This window comes from Epinephelus fuscoguttatus, linkage group LG10 (genome assembly GCF_011397635.1).
Source record: "Epinephelus fuscoguttatus linkage group LG10, E.fuscoguttatus.final_Chr_v1".
NCBI classification, from domain to species: domain Eukaryota; kingdom Metazoa; phylum Chordata; class Actinopteri; order Perciformes; family Serranidae; genus Epinephelus; species Epinephelus fuscoguttatus.
Genome location: NC_064761.1, coordinates 1,076,909 through 1,098,840, shown reverse-complemented (window position 1 = coordinate 1,098,840; position 21,932 = coordinate 1,076,909). Strand labels below are relative to the sequence as shown.

General features: G+C 43.0%; 1 protein-coding gene across 1 annotated transcript in view; it reads right to left on the bottom strand.

Annotated features, from left to right (window-relative positions):
- Positions 1–21,932, bottom strand: part of szt2 (SZT2 subunit of KICSTOR complex) — a 461,751-nt gene that overhangs the window by 132,194 nt on the left and 307,625 nt on the right. Inside the window, exons 55-56 of the mRNA XM_049588526.1 lie at positions 515–612; positions 245–377 (exon numbers count right to left, since the gene is read on the bottom strand). Of these exons, the coding sequence (XP_049444483.1) occupies positions 245–377; positions 515–612 (231 nt within the window). The remainder of the gene's footprint in view (positions 1–244; positions 378–514; positions 613–21,932) is intronic.

Here is a 21,932-nt window from a genome sequence, read left to right as displayed (position 1 = left end):
ACTATAAGTCAGGAGTTGAAAACAGTTGAAATGTTGATCAAAGTCAAAGAAAAAAATAAGCTGTAATATAATTTGACAAGTAAGCACTGAGGGCAGCTGGACTTTCAGTTGAGGTGTATCGCTGAAGACCACAGAGGCCGGTGGGACACAACGCCATGGTCACCCCCGTCAATTTTATATGGCACAAGCAAGTAATGCGCGTTGCATTCTACCACTCATTTCATACCCAGCACAAATAACTCACCATGTCTTTTCAAATGCCTTTACTGTTGTATCACTGGCCAGAGAACTGACCAAATTGACAATCTCTGCCAAGATGGAGGGCAGCAGGAAGTGTGAAGCCGTTTCAGCCGTGCACTGCTGAATGGAGGGGCAGCCTGTGTTCCAGAGGCCAAGTCAGAATGGAAAAAGAAATATAGGTAGTGAGAGAAACTCCAGCATACAGAATATGAAGTCTTTATGAAATTATTTTCCCATATCGGCAAAAAATATGGGGTACTGAAATAACACTTACCAAGTTTAGCCATGAAAGTGATCCATGGCTGGCAGGTAACCTGGTAGATGGGGTGTAAAGTGCCTGCGTCTCCCTCTTCCAACTGAGACACCTGCCTCCTACACAGCCACAAACACCCATACTGCATTAGAGTACTCCAGAATACAGACCTGGGGCCATATCCATGGACATTCTAGGAAAACTCTCAGAGAGTTCCTAACTTAGCCTATACAAGTTTAGTAAGGAGCCCTAGACTAGGAGTGATTTAGAAAAGTTCTCAGAGCAACTCTGAGCAAGGAAGGGACAGAAGCTTTTACCTTAGAGAGGGGCTATCGTTGACCCCGTTGCTAGGTATGATGCATCCTTTTAACATATGTGATTGGCTGTCACAGACATGCCCTTTAGTGAGCCTGCAAGGTGTGGACACCCAGTGGAAATGAAATGAACTACTGACTGTGAAAGTGTTGTCATTGTTGGTGTGATCACTCTACTGATGGAATGTTGAGACAGACTCAAGTCATCACTGCTGCACTGTTGCATTTTACCAGTTTTAGTATTGTGATCATTTTGTTCCTAGAAATATAGTGCTAGGTAGGAAATGGGTACGTATCCCTAATGATATCAACCATGCGTATTATCCCTGCACAGTATAATCTGTAGCATTTCATTTCCTCATTGTTATTCATTGTTTGGAGAATATTTCTCCTACATCTTTGTCTTTCCACAGTTTTCTCCTCTGCTAAAGAAACTCTAAAGCCCCTTCCTCCTCTCTATGCCGACAGGTTTTCAGCGTGAGATGCTCTGTGATTAACTTTTATCTTTACAAGGACCTAGTCTTAACCTTAAGGGGAAATTCTGAGAAAACGTCACAATTCTAACTGTACGTTCACACCAACAGCGACCAGAGCTTCCAAAGCGGTGGAAGTCATTCATTTTCAATGAGAGCCTGGCTAATCGGGCAACCTGGTCATCAGCCGCGAGTCTTGGGCGAACAAAGTGACCGGAGCAGCTACGGAGGAGAGTTAAAACTCTTTTAACTTTATGGTAATGAGCTCTGACGCGGTTCAGCGGTAACCAATCGGAATGCTGACGTGCTTCGATGAAGCGGGTCCCACAGAACAAGCCATTTAACTTTGGCTCCTACAGCACACGTGTTCCGACAATGGATATCGTGAAGTTTATTACTTGCGTTCGCGCCCACTCAGTCCTTTATAATGTGTCGCTGTTCGGTTACAGAGACCAAAATAAAAAGAATGAGGCTTGGGGAGGCAGTTGGTTGGTCTGGTGAGTTTTAAAGTGTGTAATGTTAGTATAGAGGAGAGAATTGCAGGCTAATGTTGCAACATACCATGCAGGTATTCCTTGCTTGGTTTGAATAGGCTGACATACGTTTTCTGTTTTCATTGACCAAACATAACTTTCTGTAGGCCAACTATAATCTTTCTGACTGGACAACAGCTTTCAAGCCAGTAGCCCACTTTGCGGCTCCTTTAAATTGACAAGCACGATTGAACGTTCAATGATTCATGTGATGAGCGACTAGAGCGACCAAAGCTGCCACAAATATTTTCACTTTCACAAATAATCCACTATAATTCCAATCCCCAAAAAGTCACCAGCTAAGGAGCTGAAGGACTGTAGACCAGTGGCCGTGACTTCTGTGCTGTGCAAATGCATGGAGAGAGTGGACTCCTGTCCAAAATGCTGTCACACAAAATGGACCCTTTTCAGTTTACCTACAAGGCAAAACGAGATGTAGAGGATGCAAGTCTCACACTGTTGGATTCTGTTACTAAACACCTGGACTCTGCACACCCTCACACCAGGGTCTTATTTATGGACTTCTCCTCTACTTTTAACACAAATGGATTAGGAACTTTTCATATGACAGACCACAACAGGCTTTTTAAAAGGTTTTAAATCAAACAAGCTGATTTTAAACACAGGTGTACCCCAGGGTTGTGTTTTATCTGCAGTTCTCTCCTCTGCTTACACCAACAACATCACTTGTAACAGTGAGGGAATGAATCTTTTTAAATACGCAGATGACATGGCCCTTGTGGCTCACCTGACTGACACCACTGCTCTGAACCAGTATCAGCAGGCTGTTGAAAACCTGGCCCAGACATTTAGCTCAATTTCCCTGAGGGAACCCTCCCAAGGGATTAATAAAGTACTATCTCATATAATCAGCTCTCTCTTGAGCTAAATGTCTCAAAAACCAAAGAGCTGTGTTGCGGGGGTAGAAGAGAGTCAGCAACCGCTCTTTTTAAACCACTCAGCATCCAGGGTCAGCTTGTAGAGCAGGTTGAGTCTTTTAAATACTTAGTAACAGACCTAGACAACTGTCTATCCTTCTCTCAGCATGCAGACACCATATTAAAAAAAAACAACAACAGCGCCTCTAGCTGCTGAGGAAATTAAGGACTTTCAGCATCAGCAGACATATTTTAACTTTGTTTTACCAGTCACTGATCAAATCCATACTCACCTTCAACATCTGATCTTGGTACAGCTCCCTCTCATCCAAACACAAAACAAAACTCTTCCGCATAGTTAACCAGGCCAGCAAAATCAATGGATCACCACAACCTCCCCTTTTGGAATTGCACAGCCACCTTGATCACAGAAGACCCCTCTCACCCCCTCCACCACTGCTTTCAGTTGCCGCCATCAGGGAAACTTTATAAGGTTCCACTGGCCTGGAAAAACATTTACAAAAAATCCTTCATCCCGTCTGCAATAACCATTTTGAACAACCAGAAATAGACACGTGTTCCTTTTTTTAACAGCAGATGGTACTGTTGACAGCAAATCTGAACTGGCAAAGAAATGTACTAGCCTTAAGGAAGACATGGCCACACTAATTCAAGACTCAATCTAACCCCTACAAGCTTCAGTGGATAGACTACTTGACACAGTCAACACTTTTCAAAGCCCTCTTACCTCAACAAAGGCTCTGGCAGGTGAAAACTTTGAGCGGCTTTTCACAGCTGATGTTAAATTCAGACAAAACTGAAGTTATTGTTCTTGGCCCCAAACAACTCAGAGACTCTTTATCTGATGACATAGTTTCTCTAGATGGCATTGCTCTGGCCTCTAGCGCTATTGTAAGAAACCTTGGAGTAATATTTGATCAAGATTTGTCTTTTAATTCTCATCTAAAACAAACCTCACGGACTGCATTTTTTCATCTGCATAATATTGCGAAAATTAGGCCTATCCTGACCTGAAAAGATAAAGAAAAATTGGTCCACGCTTTTGTTACCTCAAGGCTGGATTACTGTAACTCTCATATCTGGTAGCTCTAATAAGTCTTTAAAAACTCTCCAGCTAATTCAGAATGCAGTGGCACGTGTACTAAAAGGAACTAAGAAACAAGATCATAGTTCTCTTGTTTTAGCTTCTCTGCACTGGCTCCCTAAAATCCAGAATTGAATTTAAAATTCTACTGTTAACTTATAAAGCTCTAAATGGTCAGGCTCTGTCATATCCTAGAGAGCTCATAGTGCCATATTATCCCACCAGAACACTGCACTCTGAGAACGCAGGGTTACTCATGGTCCCTAAAGTCTCCAAAAGTAGATCAGGAGCCAGAGCCTTCAGCTATCAGGCTCTTCTCCTGTGGAATCATCTTCCTGTTTTACAGTCCGGGAGGCAGACACCGTCTCCACATTTAAGACTAGACTTAAGACTTTCCTCTTTGATAAAGCTTATAGTTAGGGCCGGCTCAGGCTTGCCTTGCACCTAGTTAGGCTAGGCCTAGTCTGCCGGGGGACCTCCTATAATACACCGGGCACACACACACACACACACACACACACACACACTCTCTCTCTCTCTCTCTCTCTCTCTCTCTCTCTGCATCTTGCTAACTCGGCCGTACTGCATGTCACTAACTCAGCTTCTTCTCCGGAGCCTTTGTGCTCCACTGTCTCGCAAGTTAACTTATATTGCAGCAGTGCCTGGATGGTGTGACGTGTGTGGTTGTGCTGCTGCCGTGGTCCTGCCAGATGCCTCCTGCTGCTGCTGCTGTTATCATTAGTCATACTCTACTGATATTATACACATATGATTATTGTCACATATGTATACTATCAGATATTAATATATACTTTCAACATATTGTACCACAATAGCCAGAATCATAATTATAATATTATTACTCTCATTAATGTTATTGTAAGCTATTACCGTTAACATCTGTCCTGCATCTCTCTCTGTCTGTGTCTCTCTCTGTCTCTCTTTCAGTCTCATTGTGTCATACGGATTACTATTAATTTATTATGTTGATCTGTTCTGTACGACATCCATTGCACGTCTGTCTGTCCTGGAAGAGGGATCCCTCCTCAGTTGCTCTTCCTGAGGTTTCTATCGTATTTTTTCCCTGTTCCCTGTTTTTGGGGGAGTTTTTCCTTATCCGCTGCAAGGATCCTAAGGACAGAGGGATGTCCCCATGAGGCAAATTGTGATTTGTGATATTGGGCTTTATAAAAACAAATGAAAAATAAAATTGAAATTGAATTGAAACCACCATCAAAACCCTTCAGGTCCAGAACGTGTCTCTGTAAGACCGCCTTGAAAATCTGGAAAATAGGTCTCGCAGAGCCAACCTGTACATTCTAAATATACCTGAGGGAAGCTAAGATGGTCAGGATCCCACTACGTTTGCATCTAATTTGCTGAGACAAGCCATGGGAACAGATGTATTTCCAACACCCAGATCCTGTGCTTCCATCGGTACCGGGAAAAAGACATGGCTTTGAAATAGTCCAGACAACATGAGGACTTCCGGTGGTGAGAGGAATGGAGCAGATGCATATTTTGCGCTCTCCCGCGACTTGACTATTTATTACTTGTAATAATGCAAAAACTCAACCCCGTTTTTTCAGTAACGGCAGACGCTATTTTCAAGCCATACTATGACCTCCAAAGCCAAGACAAAAAAGGAGGACAACAAGAAAGACAAGCTGGCTACCAACGCTGACCGGATTAGCATGCATGGTCTGGCTAGCCTGCTGGAGGAACACCACCAGTCTATATCGTCAGCCCTCTCCACTCAGTTTAAACTGGCGTTTGCAACTCTTGAAACCAAACTGGATGCAGTGAAAGCCACAGTGAGTCTAGAGACCAACACCAATTTAACCGAAGAACGCATCCAGGCCCTCGAGGCATCCTGTTTCAGCGTAACGGAGGCTTGTGCTAAACTCAAAGCTTAAGCTACTGACCTGGAGGGGCGAAGCCGGCAAAACAACATCAGGATTGTTGGTCTCTCAGAATTTATTGAGGGCCCCCGACTAGTGCTGCACGATTAATCTAATCGCAATTGCAATTGCGATGTCAGGCTGTGTGATTACATAACCGTGTAAAAGGCTGTGATTTGCGATTTAATGTAAATGAATGTTAACGTGTGTGCCTGTGAACGTGACTACCTCTCCTGTAGTGTGTGGAGTTTGTTGACATTACGCCCACAAGCTATGGTGTGTGCAGCACGTGTGGTCAGGTGACCACCTGGCTTGCAGCAGTGACCAACATGGATGCTGAAGAAGAGCATGAGCATGACCATGAACAGGCGAGGAGTTGGTGGCGAAAAATAACCCAATGTCTATTATATGGCGATACTTTGGTTTCAGGTACGGCGACGTTTAACAGAAAGACGTGCTGTGTAAAACTTTAAAAGTTAAAGTTGCCACATCCCGCGGCACCTCGACCACTCACACTCAACAAGAGAGACAGCACAGAGAAAAGTACTAAGAATGCACGCAAGAGAAAGCCAAGCTGAGTAACGTTAAAGACAAAGAGACAGGGGGTCATGTGACGATGGCTGGCTGAAGACTGTGTCTTCGTGGAGCTCCCGCTCTGGTCCCGATATTTTTCAGCCTAAAAGCACCTTATACCAACCTGACGCTACTCTAACGATATTATAACATGGGAAATAAACTTGGCAGTCAGTGTCAGAGAGAAAGACCAGCTAATTTGAAGCAAACAACCCAGTCGAAGATTATGGATCACCCGCCGCGGCCTAGCATGGCGGCTAACGGTACTTCCTCTCCGGCAGCTAGCAAGACGGGAGCTAGCGGCACGGACATGTCCAAGCTGGTGCGGGAAGTTACTCAAAACATAAGTGAAATTATGGAGCAGAAGTTTTCAAAACTAACCGACACTTTGGACAGAATCGCCGGCAGCCTGGAAGGTCAGGCTAAACGCATCACTGAAGCTGAACAGCGGGTCTCCCCCATGGAGGATCAGGTCGCCACCCTCGAGCTCCGTCTTTCACAGGTGGAGGACAAGCAGATGACCATGGCCGAGCAGACAGACGACGTGGAGAACCGTAGCAGACGCGACAACATACGGATCTTAAATTTGAAGGAAGGCACAGAGGGTGAAAATCCTCTGGAGTTCTTTGAATCCTGGCTACCAACATTGCTCAGTTTGTCCGCCGCAAAGGGGCGCATAAAGATGGACCGCGCGCATCGGACCGCCGGACTGAGGAGTGACCGACTCAGACCGGTGATCATCCAACTCCACAACTCCCGGGACAAGCCTCGGATCTTAGCAGCCGCAAGAAAGGCGAAAAACCTGGAACATGGGGGGTCGCGCATCTTCATCCATCAGGACCTGTCCAGCGCGGTTCACCTGAAGCGTCGCTCCTATAATGATGTGGTTCGAAAGTTTATAGACAAGGACATTAGATTCATGATGCGGTTTCCAGCCAGGCTTGTGATACAGCATAACGGGACGGAGCGCGGTTTCAACGACGCAGAGAAGGCTCGGCGTTTTCTGGCCACGCTTGACTGACCATACTGTTGGTGAGGTATGGATATAAACACGCCACAAGAAATGGTCACGCCAGCTCTATACTTACACCTATAGACTTTTTGTGGTGAGAATCTCTCCATTATGTGGTATTCTTCTGCCAGGACTACATTTAGACCAAGTTTAGCTAGTTAAAAGCTTGAAAGCTCTGCAGCTTCTTTATTATAATGTTGGCTTTGTTAAAACTGTCTCTGATTTGATCTTTGTGCTCCTCTGTTTTTCTTGTTTACATCCTTGGTGGTTACTTTATCATACAATGAATAGTTAGAGAGTTAACGTAATTTTAGGCACATGGATCTGTGTTTGACAGAGGTGCGGACACTACTGAATTTTGCCCAGATTTGTTTAGGTGCTATCTAATTATATTGTTGCCAAATTGGGATTGGAGCGACGGTCTTTTTTTTGGGGGGGGGATTTTGTGTTCTTTTCTCTCTCATGCCCTCTTTATAGTGATGGCCCCCTTTAGCATTTTCTGTTTTGGGTGGGTTCTGGTTCCTCTTAGTGTGCGGTCGTCGTTTGGGGACGACCTCTTTTTTCAAATGACAGCTTTATTTTCTTTTCTGTTCTTTTCAGTGTCTAAGAGCTACAGGTTTTTGTGGACACCAATATTCATGTACATGGGAAATACATCCTTAAGATGAGTGTCACTAAATGTATTACATGGAATGTAAAGGGAATTAATAATGCAGTTAAAAGAAGTAAAATTCTCTCATCCCTCAAAAAGGAAGCGGCATTTGAGGCTTCTTTCTATTCCAAATTGATGGCTGATTTGTCTTCCAGTACATCACCTCTCATAGTTCTGGGCAGGGATCTGAATGCCTGTCTGGAGCCAGTGCTGGACCAGTGTCCCGGGAAATCCACACGTCCATCTAGAATGGCAGTAGCCACCAAGGCGCTATGCTGTGATTTAAATTTATTTGATGCTTGGATAATATTGAACCCGAAAATGAAGGATTACACATTTTTCTCCTGTCCACATAACTCATTTTCAAGGATTGATTATTTTCTTACCTCAAGACAAGCATTGGATAGAGTTAGAACATGTAGTATAAAAACCATGGCACTCTCTGATCATTCTCTTGTTGGTCTGGAACTTACACCTCCTTATTATGACCCTGCCACACGTCATTGGCGGCTCAACCCCTCTTTGCTTAGTAATCCCACCTTTGTATCTATGTTAGAAGAACAACTGGTGCTCTTTTTCTCTACAAACGATACATCTGAGGTTTCAGCATCTACATTATGGGAGAGAGCGAAAGCCTATATAAGGGGAGTTATTATATCTTACACCTCAGCTAAAAGGAAAGAAACACTCAGACAACAATTTGAGCTTGAATCCCAAATCTCTGTCCTAGAAAGGGAGTTTAAACAGTCCCTCTCTAAATCATCTTGGCTGAAGCTGGATGCAGTCCGCTCTGCCCTTGATAACCTTCTTAGGCAAAAAGCAGAAACTGCAATTTTCTGTGCTAGGCACCGATTATTTGAGTCTGCTAATAAACCAGGGAGACTCCTGGCTCGTCTGGCAAGGGGCAGGGTTGAGTCTAATGTCATCCCATCATTGAAAGATGATAAAGGAGTTAAATTTTTTGAAAATAAACATCTGGTTAATATCATGAAATGTTTTTATCAAAATTTGTACTCTCCAGAAAGCCTGCATGACACTGGGAACCAGGCCAAATTTTCGAACCATATAGATCTCCCAACACTGTCAGCTGAGAGCAGGGACCTTCTTTGCCATCCGGTCACTAAAGAGGAGGTTTTTGAAACAATTAAATCTTTACCAGGTGGGAAAGCTCCGGGTCCCGATGGATTCTGCCCAGAATTTTATAAGAAAATGGCCAAATTGGTGGTGGACCCACTTACCAGAATGTATACAGAGTCCTTTGAACATGGCACATTACCGCCAACACTCAATTTGGCTAATATATCGCTTGTTTTAAAGAAGGACAAACCCTCAGACTGCTGCTCATCATATAGGCCTATAAGCCTGATCGGGGTTGACTGTAAATTGCTATCTAAACTCCTTGCCAGGAGATTGGAGGTTCATCTTCCAGCTCTCATTAAGGCTGATCAGACAGGTTTTATCAGGAACAGGTTCTCACACACTAATGTTAGGTGCCTTCTTAATGCGATTCAACATGCAAACTGTACTCAAGAGAGAATTTTATGTGTAGCTTTAGATGCAGCTAAAGCATTTGATAGAGTGGAATTTGAATATTTGTTTGAAGTTCTTCAGAGGTTTGGACTTGGGCCTGAATTTATGAAGTGAGTTAGGCTGCTCTATAGCGCCCCCATGGCAAGAGTGCTGGTTAATGGCATTGCCTCTGAGGCCTTTCATCTTGGTCGAGGCACAAGGCAGGGCTGCCCCTTGTCCCCTCTGCTATTTGCTTTGGCCATTAAGCCATTAGCTGAGGCAATAAGGTGTGCAGATAACATTTTTAGTGTCAATCTCTGTGGAACTGTTCATAAACTGGCACTTTATGCTGATGATGTTATTCTCTTTTTGACTCAGCCTGAATCTTCTGTCGCAGCCCTCATCTCCACTATACAATTATTTGGCAAGTACTCAGGTTACAAAATTAATTTCAACAAATCTGAAGCGCTGCTGTTGGGTGACTTTGGGGATAAGGATGCAATACCCAATTTTCCCTTTAAATGGTCTGATTCTGGTTTCACATATTTAGGTGTTAAGATCTCTGCCAACCTAAACAACCTGTGTAAGCTAAATTTTCTCCCCATTTTGTCTTCAATAAAAAGTGACTTACTCAGGTGGTTTGACCTCCCCCTCTCCTGGATGGGTAGAGTGAGTTTAATCAAAATGAATGTTCTCCCGAGAATCCTGTACCCAATGCAGATGCTCCCTATGAGGATAAATAATTCTGTTTTCTCTGATATTGATAAAGCTATTTCAAAATCTATCTGGCATGGGAAGAAACCGCGTCTCAGTTTGAAAACGCTGCGGCTGCCCGGGGAGAGTGGGGTCTTTCATTGCCTGACTTTAAACTTTATAATTGGGCATGTCATATGCGTACAGTGTTTGGGTGGCTGAAACATTTTATGGATCCTACACAGAAAACCCACACTGATGCTTGGCACTGCCCCTTGTTGTCGCCACTTAGCCTTGTTGTTAATGAGAAGTCTTTGCTCCCAGTCAAGGTCAAAAACAGTCCCATTATGATGAACACAATCAGAACATGGAAGAGGATTGTTAAGCCCACTCAAAATAAAGGTCCCTCACCAGCCCTTCACCCTGTTATTCAGAATAAGGCCTTTCCCCCAGGACTTGATACAAATATATTCCAGTGCTGGTATGATCATGGTATTAAAATTGTTGGGGATTTGTTTGAGAGGGATGAACTGTTGTCTTTCGAACAAATAAGGGCCAAATTTGGTGTACCATATCAACATTTTTATGGCTACCTCCAGTTCAGACATTTTATTAATAGCCTAGGTCTCACTGAAGCCCAGCCAATAACCTCAGCTATTGATTCATTTTTGTTACAATGTCAACATAACAAGAAATTTATTTCCCTTTTCTATAGGAAACTACAGTCCCTCAATCTATGTAATATTGATAAAATTAAAGGTTTATGGCACAGGGACTTGGCAACTGAGTTTGGAGAGGAAGCATGGTCAGATGCAATAGCATCAATAGGCAAGATCTTTTTATGCAACAGACTAACTGAGAACCAGTATAGGATCCTTCATAGATTACAACGCACGCCCCAGTCCTTGAACTCTTTCTATCCTGAAATCTCTCCCCTGTGTAGTAAATGCAAGCAGGAGGTTGGGTCTTACATACATTGCATCTGGCGCTGCCCTTTGATATTTAAATTTTGGGAAAAAGTCTCACAGGAAATTAACTTAATTTTTGTTAAGAACATACAAATAGATCCTGGTTTGTTTCTACTTAATCTTTCAGGAGTGGGACTCTCTTTGTCAAGTCTCCAGCAAAAACTCCTGTGCAAGTTACTTCTTTTAGCTAGGAGATGCATTTTATTTCAGTGGATCAAGCCCAGACCCCCATCTGTTAACCAGTGGTATGGAGAGATATTTAAAGTTCTGCCAATGGAGCGCCTGAGCTCAGTTTTAAAGGGGAATGAGTTATTTTGATAAGCTGTGGGCTCCCTTCTTGAACCGCCTACTGGGTGATGTAGCAGACTTAGTACGTAGAGGCCGCTGCAATGTGGATTGGCGCCCCCCTTGCACCTCTGTATCTCCCTAATGCTCTTTTTCAAGTGTTGATTTTGTCTTATTGATATGGCTGCACAGTCCCAGTTCCATGTATAATGTCTAAACTGTAAACTCTCTTAGAACTTTCCATGTAAGGTCCATTACAGTATTGTTATTCTTGTGTTTGTTTTATTTTGACCTGTATTTTCCTTATTTTTATTTTATTTTATTGCCTCTCTTTCCATATGTCATTCAGTCTGTGATATGTTTTTACTTGCCTCTGCTGTCATGTATGTTCTCTGTTTTGTGTCTGTTTAAAAATGAATAAAATATTGGATAAAAAAAAAAAAAAAGACAAAGTGTCACGCCATACGACAAGACCTCAAAGAGACAAAGGGAAATAACGGACTCCATAACAAACTGCATAATAACAAATTGCTCGGTTATGGCCCACATGACATGCTGCTGTGTTGTGCAATGGCCTATTCACATGCTAGAATTTGTCATTTACGTGACAACGCCTGAACGCAACACAGGCTCCGCTCCGCTGTGTGTACAGTGCCGTGCTGCGCTGCGCTGCGCTGCTGCGCTGCTGTGCGAGAGCCATGTTTGACTGTGCGTAACAGCAGCCTGTTGATGGTCATTTACACACTGTCCATAACAATTACTATGTCAGGTCAGGCCAGTGCCCACTAATGTAATGTATGGGAAACACTGAATCAAGTGAGAAGACTCATGATATCATTTATTTATTATATTGTATCGCAAATCGCGATATTGTCCACCAAAATTGCAATCGCACATTTTTATCAAATTGTGCAGCACTACCCCCGACCCACGGCCTTTTTCTCTGAAGTCCTGGTGGAGATATTCAGGGACCAAGTGTTACAGTCCCCTCTGGAGCTAGACCGGGCACACCGCACTTTGTCAGCCAAGCCACGACAGGGGGACAGACCATGACCTGTGATTGTATGCTTTCACCGACACCAAATCAAGGAGCTGGTGGTTCGAGAGGCTGGCAAGCGGAGGAATGGCTTGAGGTACCATTACACTCTGGTCCGCATCTACGGGGATTACAGCCCTAATGTTCTGGAAAAGCGGGTGGCTATCGCAATGTCATGGCTAAGCTCTACAACCTGGGCCTGTGACCAGCTCTCCTATATCCAGCACAGCTCCAAATCACTGAGAGAGATGGCAACAAGAAACGGTCCTCATCAGCCGGGGAGGCTGCCACCTATGTGCAATCTTTGCCTGCTTCGTGATACCTGTATTTCACCCTGAACTGGCGCCCAATAGGGCTACCTGATTAGCAGCTAACGCTAACACATTGTCATGGCCGCCTAGCCGGTGAGAGTGTTGTTAACCTGAGTGTTTAGTTTACTGTGTTTCAGTACCTCAAGTAATGTTAGCAAAGTTTTTGTTTTGTTTTCTGGGCCCTTTTATTTTTTTTTCTCACATGACTTTGTTCAGACTTAGCAAGGCTATTTACCTGTACTGCCCTTGTTTACTGTGGCTAATTGCATTAGCACGAGCCCAGATAGGCTTAGCAGGTTAACAACCAGGGACTCTCACGGCCTCTAACTGGACCTCCCATGCTTCGACACATAATTGAAAAGTGTTCTGTTGGTGTGCACTTGATGTGGTGCAATTCAAGCACCGGGATGACTGTCTCCTCAAAGCACTGTTAAGTGACTTTTATTATGAGAGATGTTACTCGGATAGGGTGACCAGACGTCCCGCATTGTGCGGGACTGCACAGCATTTCTGTCTCTTTTCACACGCCACACAAATTGAGACCATGTCCCGCATGATTGGTTGTCACCCGCGCTTGCATTCTCTCCCGGCCAATGAGAAGAAGCTGCATGCAGCGGCCGGCCCACATGGGCTCTCTGTTTATTGTCATAGTAGCACCGCACGTGCGTTTAAGCGCTAGGGCTTGCCCCTCCCGCCCCATATAGCAATTATTTCAACCTCCTTGATAGCAACAGGTGACACTCCTTAGCTAATGACATTCGCGTCGCGAGAGTGTCAATAGGCTCGTTGGAGATGAACTGCGCCTCGCCTGCAAAGTAGACGCATTAAAAAAGTGACAAGACCCATATGCCAGTTTGTTTTCAGTCTCCAGCTGTTTTAATTATGATAGATTGATTTATTAAAATGCTTTACAGGTGATCTGTAATTTATGTTCATGGCTCCATCTCCATTTTATATGAATTCTCCTGTAAATCAGCATCATATCAGTTTGACCTGTCCCCTGAACTACACAGGCTAAATAAACTGTTGGTTAATATTTTCAGGGGAAAAAAATACAAGACAACATCTTTCATTAAAGATCAGTCAGATACAGTCAGGGCTTCACATCTGTACAGATGTTATTTTAAGAATCCTCACATCCCACTGACCACAAGTCTCTGTGTTGCGAAATACTTCAATAATTAAAACAGTCTACTGTTAATTTACAGTAGACTCTGTATAGTTTGATGAATGTATTTAGTCTCTGATGACTAAACTTTGCGCTGGGGGCGGGTGTCCCACATAGTCCCTCACAAACTTACTGCTTGTCCCACATTTGGTTTACTGGGACCTGGTCACCCTATACTCGGCGCTTCGCTGTTATGCATTGAGTTTTTGTTAAAATGGTCTCACCACCTCTGGTTAGAGGGAAATAATGAACATATGTGATACCAGGCCTCGTTAAATTCATCTGCACTGTCGTTGAACTCACTAAACTGGATCTGGATGAGCCATTTGAATTTGATGACCACCTGTATTTATTTGAACATGGAGTACACAGATGTACACGGAGGCAGAGCTCATTGAAAGTGAAGAGCGGACAAGGAGAGAGAGGGAGCAGCAACAGGCAGAGGAACGTGTCCGAGTCCAGCTAAAGGTAAACACAGACGTTCGTTTCTTCTTTCCGTTATGTTGTCAGATAATTATACTAACAATCTGAGCCTATCTGTGTGGGAAAAAAAATGCACTTTTAGTGGACATATTTTGATGTTTGACACTGTCTGAGTGCCCCATTATTTAATATAGCGCATGCTCTTTTTTGAACAACCCTGTCCCCTGTGCTGACGTATTGCGGTAAGCGAGTTGTGTCATTTCCGGTGTTTCTGTGACAGCGTCTCTGTACTGCTCTGGTGGATTCTACTAGCCTGCTTTCTCACTTCAGTTGCTTTAACGTCTACTTCAAGTCTTAACCCACACTGGTTCTGTTTAAGCACTTATAGCTCTCCTCCTTTCTACGACTTTCTCGCTAATCTCTTAGCTGTTGTTTGCACGTTACCAGCCTTGGTAGCTACATTAGCTTTACAGTTAGCGATGGCTTCTCCCTCTGCTCTCTGTTGCTCCGTGTGCCAAATGTTCAGTTATGCCTCTGCCTCCTTTAGCGACAGTGGTAATTGTAATAAGTGTAGCTTATTTGCTGCGTTGGAGGCGAGGCTTAGTGAATTAGAGGCGCGGCTCCGCACCATGGAAAACCATTCAGTAGCTGCGGTAGTTAGCCAGCCCCCTGTAGCTGTTGCGGAGCCACATAGCATAGCCTTAGCCTCTGCTAACTGTCCTCCGGTAACTCCCGTTCAGCCGGGAGGTTGGGTTACGGTTCGCCAGAAGCACAGCTCCAAGCCGAAGACCACAGTTCACCACCAGCCTGTTCACGTTTCCAACCTCTTTTCCACACTCAGCGACACACGCTGAGGATAAAACTCTGGTTATTGACAGCTCTATTCTGAGAAACGTGAAGTTAGCAACACCAGCGACCATAGTCAAATGTATCCCTGGGGCCAGAGCGGGCGACATTGAATCTAATTTAAAACTGCTGGCTAAAGCTAAATGTAGATTCAGTAAGATTGTTATTCACGTCGGCGGCAATGACACCCGGTTACGCCAATCGGAGGTCACTAAAATTAATATTGCCTCGGTGTGTGAATATGCAAAAACGATGTCGGACTTCGTAGTTTTCTCTGGACCCCTCCCCTGACCAGTGATGACATGTTTAGCCGCATGTCATCATTTAATCGCTGGCTGTCCAGGTGGTGTCCAGCAAGCGATGTGGGTTTCGTTAATAATTGGCAAACTTTCTGGGAAAACCTGGTCTTATGAGGAGAGACGGCATTCATCCCACTTTGGATGGAGCTGCTCTCATTTCTAGAAACCTGGCAAACTTTATTAGTAATTTAAATCCCTGACAACCCAGAGTTGAGACCAGGACTCAGAGTCGCTGTCCTATATGCCTCTCTGAGCTTCTAGTTCAGTTACTCAGCCATAGTTTTCATAGTTTTATACAAACGGTGTCTGTCCCCCGACCACCTAAATTATTTAAATCTAAAATTAAACAAAGAGGAGTTGTGCATAACAACCTCATAAAAATTAAAACCTCTTCTGTGACAGAAAGACAAAACAGGAGAATTAAATGTGGACTGTTAAATATCAGGTCTCTATCGTCTAAAGCAGTGTTAGTAAATGAATTAATATCAGATAATCATATTGACTTTACTCAGTATCACTGAAACCTGGCTGTGTCCAGATGAATATGTCAGTCTAAATGAGTCCACTCCTCCCAGTCATAATAATACCCACATTCCTCGAGGCAGCGGCCGAGGAGGGGGAGTTGCAGCCATTTTTAACTCTAGTCTGTTAATCAGCCCTAAACCTAAACTAGATTATAATTCATTTGAAAGCCTCGTTCTTAGTCTTTTACATCCGACCTGGAAAACCTCGCAGCCACTTTTATTTGTTATAGTGTACCGTGCTCCTGGCCCGTATTCTGAATTTGTATCTGAATTCTCAGAGTTTTTATCCAGTTTAGTTCTTAAATCAGATAAAGTTATTATTGTAGGCGAGTTTAACATTCATGTCGACATTGATAATGACTCCCTGGCTACCGCGTTTATCTCATTATTAGACTCCATTGGCTTCAGTCAGGGTGTACATGAACCCACTCACTGTTTTAACCATACCCTCGATCTAGTTCTGACGTATGGAATTGAAATTGATAACCTAAAAGTCTTTCCACAGAATCCCTCGCTATCGGATCATTATCTGATTACTTTTGATTTCTTTTTACTCGACCACACGCCACTCAGCAACAGTTACTATACTAGATGTTTATCAGATAGTGCTGTTGCAAAATTTAAGGAAAAGATTACTCCGTCATTAAATTCAATACCAAGTCCCTCAGTAACAGAGGTTTCTGCATCGACTTTGATCATTTTGTCGATAGCGCCGTAGGCTCGCTCACGAACAGCACTTGACTCTGTAGCTCCTCTTAAAAAGAAGTTAAAAAAGCAAAGAAAATTCGCTCCTTGGTATAACTCTCAAACCCGTAAGTTAAAACAAATATCGCGAAGGTTTGAAAGGAATTGGCGATTAACCAAACTGGAAGAATCTCGTTTAATCTGGACAGACAGTCTCAAAACTTATAAGAGGGGCCTCCGCAATGCCAGAGCAAACTATTACTCAGCATTAATAGAAGACAATAAGAACAACCCCAGGTTTCTTTTCAGCACTGTAGCCAACCTGACTGAGAGTCAAAGCTCTATTGAGCCTTGTATTCCTTTAGCCCTTAGCAGTAATGATTTTATGAGCTTTTTTAATGACAAAATTCTAACTATTAGAGGCAAAATTCATGACCTCCTGTCCTCAGATAGTACCTATCTAACCTCAAACACAGCTGTAAAACCTAATATATATTTAGATTGCTTCTCCCCAATTTCTCTTCAAGAATTGACTGTAGTGATTTCTTCATCCAAATCATCAACGTGTCTCTTAGACCCCATCCCAACTAGGCTACTTAAGGAGGTCTTTCCTTTAGTTAACACTCATATATTAGATATGATCAATATATCCTTATTAACAGGCTATGTACCACAGTCTTTTAAGGTAGCTGTAATTAAACCTCTACTAAAAAAGCCCACCCTGGATCCAGAGGTGTTAGCCAACTATAGACCAATATCTAATCTTCCCTTTCTGTCAAAGATCCTTGAGAAAGTAGTCGCAGAACAGCTGTGTGATTTTCTCCATGATAATAATTTATTTGAGGAATTTCAGTCAGGATTTAGAGTGCATCATAGCACTGAGACAGCACTAGTTAAAATTACAAATGACCTTCTGATTGCTTCGGACAAAGGACTTGTCTCTGTACTTGTTTTATTAGATCTTAGTGTGGCGTTTGACACAATTGACCATCAAATTCTACTGCAGAGACTGGATCACTTAATTGGCCTAAAAGGTTCTGCACTAAGCTGGTTTAAATCTTATTTATCTGATCGCTTTTCAGTTTGTTCACGTTCATAATGAATCGCCCTTACGCATCAAAGTTTGCTTTGGAGTTCCAAGGTTCTGTGCTCGGACCAATCCTATTTACTCTATATATGCTTCCTTTAGGTAACATCATTAGAAATCACTCTATAAATTTCCATTGTTATGGATGATACTCAGTTATATTTATCGATGAAGCCAGAAGAAAGTAATCAATTAACTAAACTCCATAATTGCCTTAAGGACATAAAAACTTGGATGAGCACCAATTTCCTGATGTTAAATTCAGACAAAACTGAAGTTATTGTTCTTGGCCCCAAACAACTCAGAGACTCTTTATCTGATGACATAGTTTCTCTTGATGGCATTGCTCTGGCCTCTAGCACTACCGTAAGAAACCTCAGAGTAATATTTGATCAAGATTTGTCTTTTAATTCTCATTTAAAACAAACCTCACGGACTGCATTTTTTCATCTGCGTAATATTGCGAAAATTAGGCCTATCCTGACCGGAAAAGATGCAGAAAAATTGGTCCACGCTTTTGTTACCTCTCCGTTATCAGGTAGCTCTAGTAAGTCCTTAAAAACTCTCCAGCTAATTCAGAATGCAGCAGCACGTGTACTAACAGGAACTAAGAAACGAGATCATATTTCTCCTGTTTTAGCTTCTCTGCACTGGCTCCCTGTAAAATTGAATTGAATTGAATTTAAAATCCTACTGTTAACTTATAAAGCTCTAAATGGTCAAGCTCCGTCATATCTTAGAACCCTGAGAACGCAGGGTTACTCGTGGTCCCTAAAGTCTTCAAAAGTAGATCAGGAGCCAGAGCCTTCAGCTATCAGGCTCCTCTCCTGTGGAATCATCTTCCTGTTACGGTCCGGGAGGCAGACACCGTCTTCACATTTAAGACTAGACTTAAGACTTTCCTCTTTGATAAAGCTTATAGTTAGGGCTGGCTCAGGCTTGCCCTGTACCAGCCCCTAGTTAGGCTGACTTAGGCCTAGTCTGCCGGAGGACCCCCCTATAATACACCGGGCACCTTCTCTTCTTCTTCTTCTCTCTCTCTCTCTCTCTCTCTCTCTCTCGTATGCTATTACTGCATCTTACTAACTCGGCCATTCTGGATGTCACTAACTCGGCTTCTTCTCCGGAGCCTTTGTGCTCTACTGTCTCTCAGATTAACTCATATCGCAGCGGTGCCTGGACAGCGTGACGTGTGTGGTTGTGCTGCTGCCGTGGTCCTGCCAGATGCCTCCTGCTGCTGCTGCCATCATTAGTCATTAGTCATACTTCTACTGTTATTATACACGACTATTGTCACACATGTATACTGCCAGATATTAATACATACTTTCACCATATTGTACCACAGTAGCCAGAACTATAACATTATTACTTTCAATAATGTTGTTGTAAGCTACTGTCATTACCTGCATCTCTCTCTCTCTCTCTCTCTCTCTCTCTCTCTCTCTCTCTCTGTCTCATTGTGTCATGTGGATTACTGTTAATTTGTTATGCTGTGTTCTGTACGACATCTATTGCACGTCTGTCCGTCCTGGAAGAGGGATCCCTCCTCAGTTGCTCTTCCTGAGGTTTCTACTGTTTTTTTTTCCCCGTTAAAGGGTTTTTTTGGGGGAGTTTTTCCTTATCCGCTGCGAGGGTCATAAGGACAGAGGGATGTCGTATGCTGTAAAGCCCTGTGAGGCAAATTGTGATTTGTGATATTGGGCTGTATAAATAAAATTGATTGATTGAATTGATTGATTGATTGATGCTCACGGGCTGCAGACAGGTCACCCCTAGCTTCGTACTGGAGAAATGTCAAACAATGAACATCCTACCACTCATTAAGACAGAAGTAGATCGGAAAATAGGGCCCAGGTTGAAAAAAACATTAGTTCCCCTTTAAGCTCCAAGCTGAGTTTGACCTCTTATCAACAGCTAAGATTGAAAGACAATTGTTAAAATCAAAACAACATTACTTTGAAATGGGAGAAAAGGCAGGCAAGCTTCTAGCTCACCAGGCCAGGACTGCTGCTCTCTCAAGACTGATTCCCAGAATAACATCACCATCAGGAGCCATCGTGTCCGACTCAAAAACAGTAAACGACACTTTGAAGAACTTTTATTCAGATCTTTACACATCAGAGTACACACCCAGAGTCTGGAGGGGCCACAACCCCTTGGAGCTGATTACATACCCCAGAATTAGTGGCAATATTGCTAACGAACTAGGTACACCAATTTTAACTGTGGCAGCTACAAAACAGTAAATCCCCCGGTCTGGACTGGTATATATTAGAATTCTATAAAGCATATTCCAACATAATCTCCCCGCTTTTAGCAAAAGTTTACAATGAATCCTTCGTTAACGGCTGACTACCTGCAACTCTATCCGATGCCACCATATGCCTACTATTAAAAAAAGATAAGGACCCTCTTGAATGTAACAATCATAGAACAATTTCCCTCCTGAACGTGGACCAAAAGATCCTAGCTAAGGTCCTAGCTTCACACTTACAACAAGCCCTACCTACTTTGATTTCAACAGACCAAACTGGGTTTATGCTTGGCAGGAACTCCTCATATAACACCAGAAGACTGCTCAATATTATAGGCTCCCCCAACCCCATTACTCCGGAGGTAATAAGATGCTGAAAAAGCATTTAATGAAGGTGCAGGAAGGGCTGGTCCCATGGCTGCACCATCTGGTCTGGCTGCGGAGCTGGAGTCATCCTCCTCCTCCTCCTGACAAGATTTAGTTTTACGTTCCAAAAGCTTTTTTTTTTTTACATATACATTTGTACTTGTAGGGCTATAAGTTTACGTTTTTAGTTTACAGAAGCTGGTTATTGTTGTGTTTATGTCAAAATAAAGTTTATCAAACGTTTTTGCATCTTTGATTTTGTGATTCACATGCCAAAATGACCATAATTCAACTGGGAAAGAAAGTTCATTTTACAGGATCATCAGCCCGTGGAGGTCTGCTCGCATGATGATGATCATTATTACTGCGTTTAGATCATTCTGATTAATGACTGACCATTAAGACGTGTTTCTGATGAATATTTTAATGTGCACAATAATAACCTTTCACATTGTAATCATATTTTTATTTGTTATCTTTTGCATATGTGTGGCTGCTCCGTGTGTGTCTGAGCAGAGTGCATGCACGTTGTGCACCCACCTAGAGACGCATATTACTAACTTGTTTAACAGCAAAATACTGCACCGTTGACTTTAGACCAGGTTTTTGTTGGTCACTGGTGCATTTGCCTTTTATGTCATCTAACTAGCAACGTGCCATGACTGCGCCTGACCACTCCTCATTTTTAGACCAACACACCCAGAGAAGTGCAAGTTCATCAAGTTCATTTGCTAGTTAGACGTCGAGGGCGCAGGGCGTGAAAATGACAACTGCGCCTGCATCTTAATAGCAATGACACTTGCGACATGGATTATGCGCCCTCCGCCGTCCGCTTTAGACCATCTAAATAGGGCCCTCAAAGTTGTAATCAGAGGAGAAATAATATCATACACAGATGCAGCCACTTCAAATTTCCCAGGCCTTCTGAAAGCCTTCTGGAAGCCTGCCAATGTCCAGCCAATTTCCAGCCACAATCCACCCCACCCCCCCAGATATCACTTAGCACAGGATCATTTCTAGTAGCGTATGCTATAAAGACTGTAGCACTGTACAGCCCTGCTGTAATATTTAGCGACATTTATGAGGCCAACAATCAGACATCAGAACAAACACTATTGTCACATCACAAGTGTATAGCTGTAAAACCTCATGTTACATGTTATAGTCCAGGGGCCAAGGCAAATTTTGGTATCACTTAAAGGGACCAAACAATTTTGGTATTTTTGACTTCCTCTATATCTCTAGTTTACATTTTGGTATGATAGACCTGTCTATGGAGTAGCTTAATAAAATTTTTTAGATGATCTTTGGGTCTTCCCCAAAATTGAAAATAGTCAAAATTGAGGCTTCTCCAAAAGAGACAGTGTCTGCCTTATCACACGAATCTCAGGAAATGATTATCAGAATTTCACCAAATTTGGACTGAATGTTCACAGACAGTTGCTGCACACAATGCAGCAAAGATTTCATCAGTACCTTGCTCCTTTTAAAAAAATCCATACACCTCAACACACATGAATTATAGGCGGACATGGAATAAGG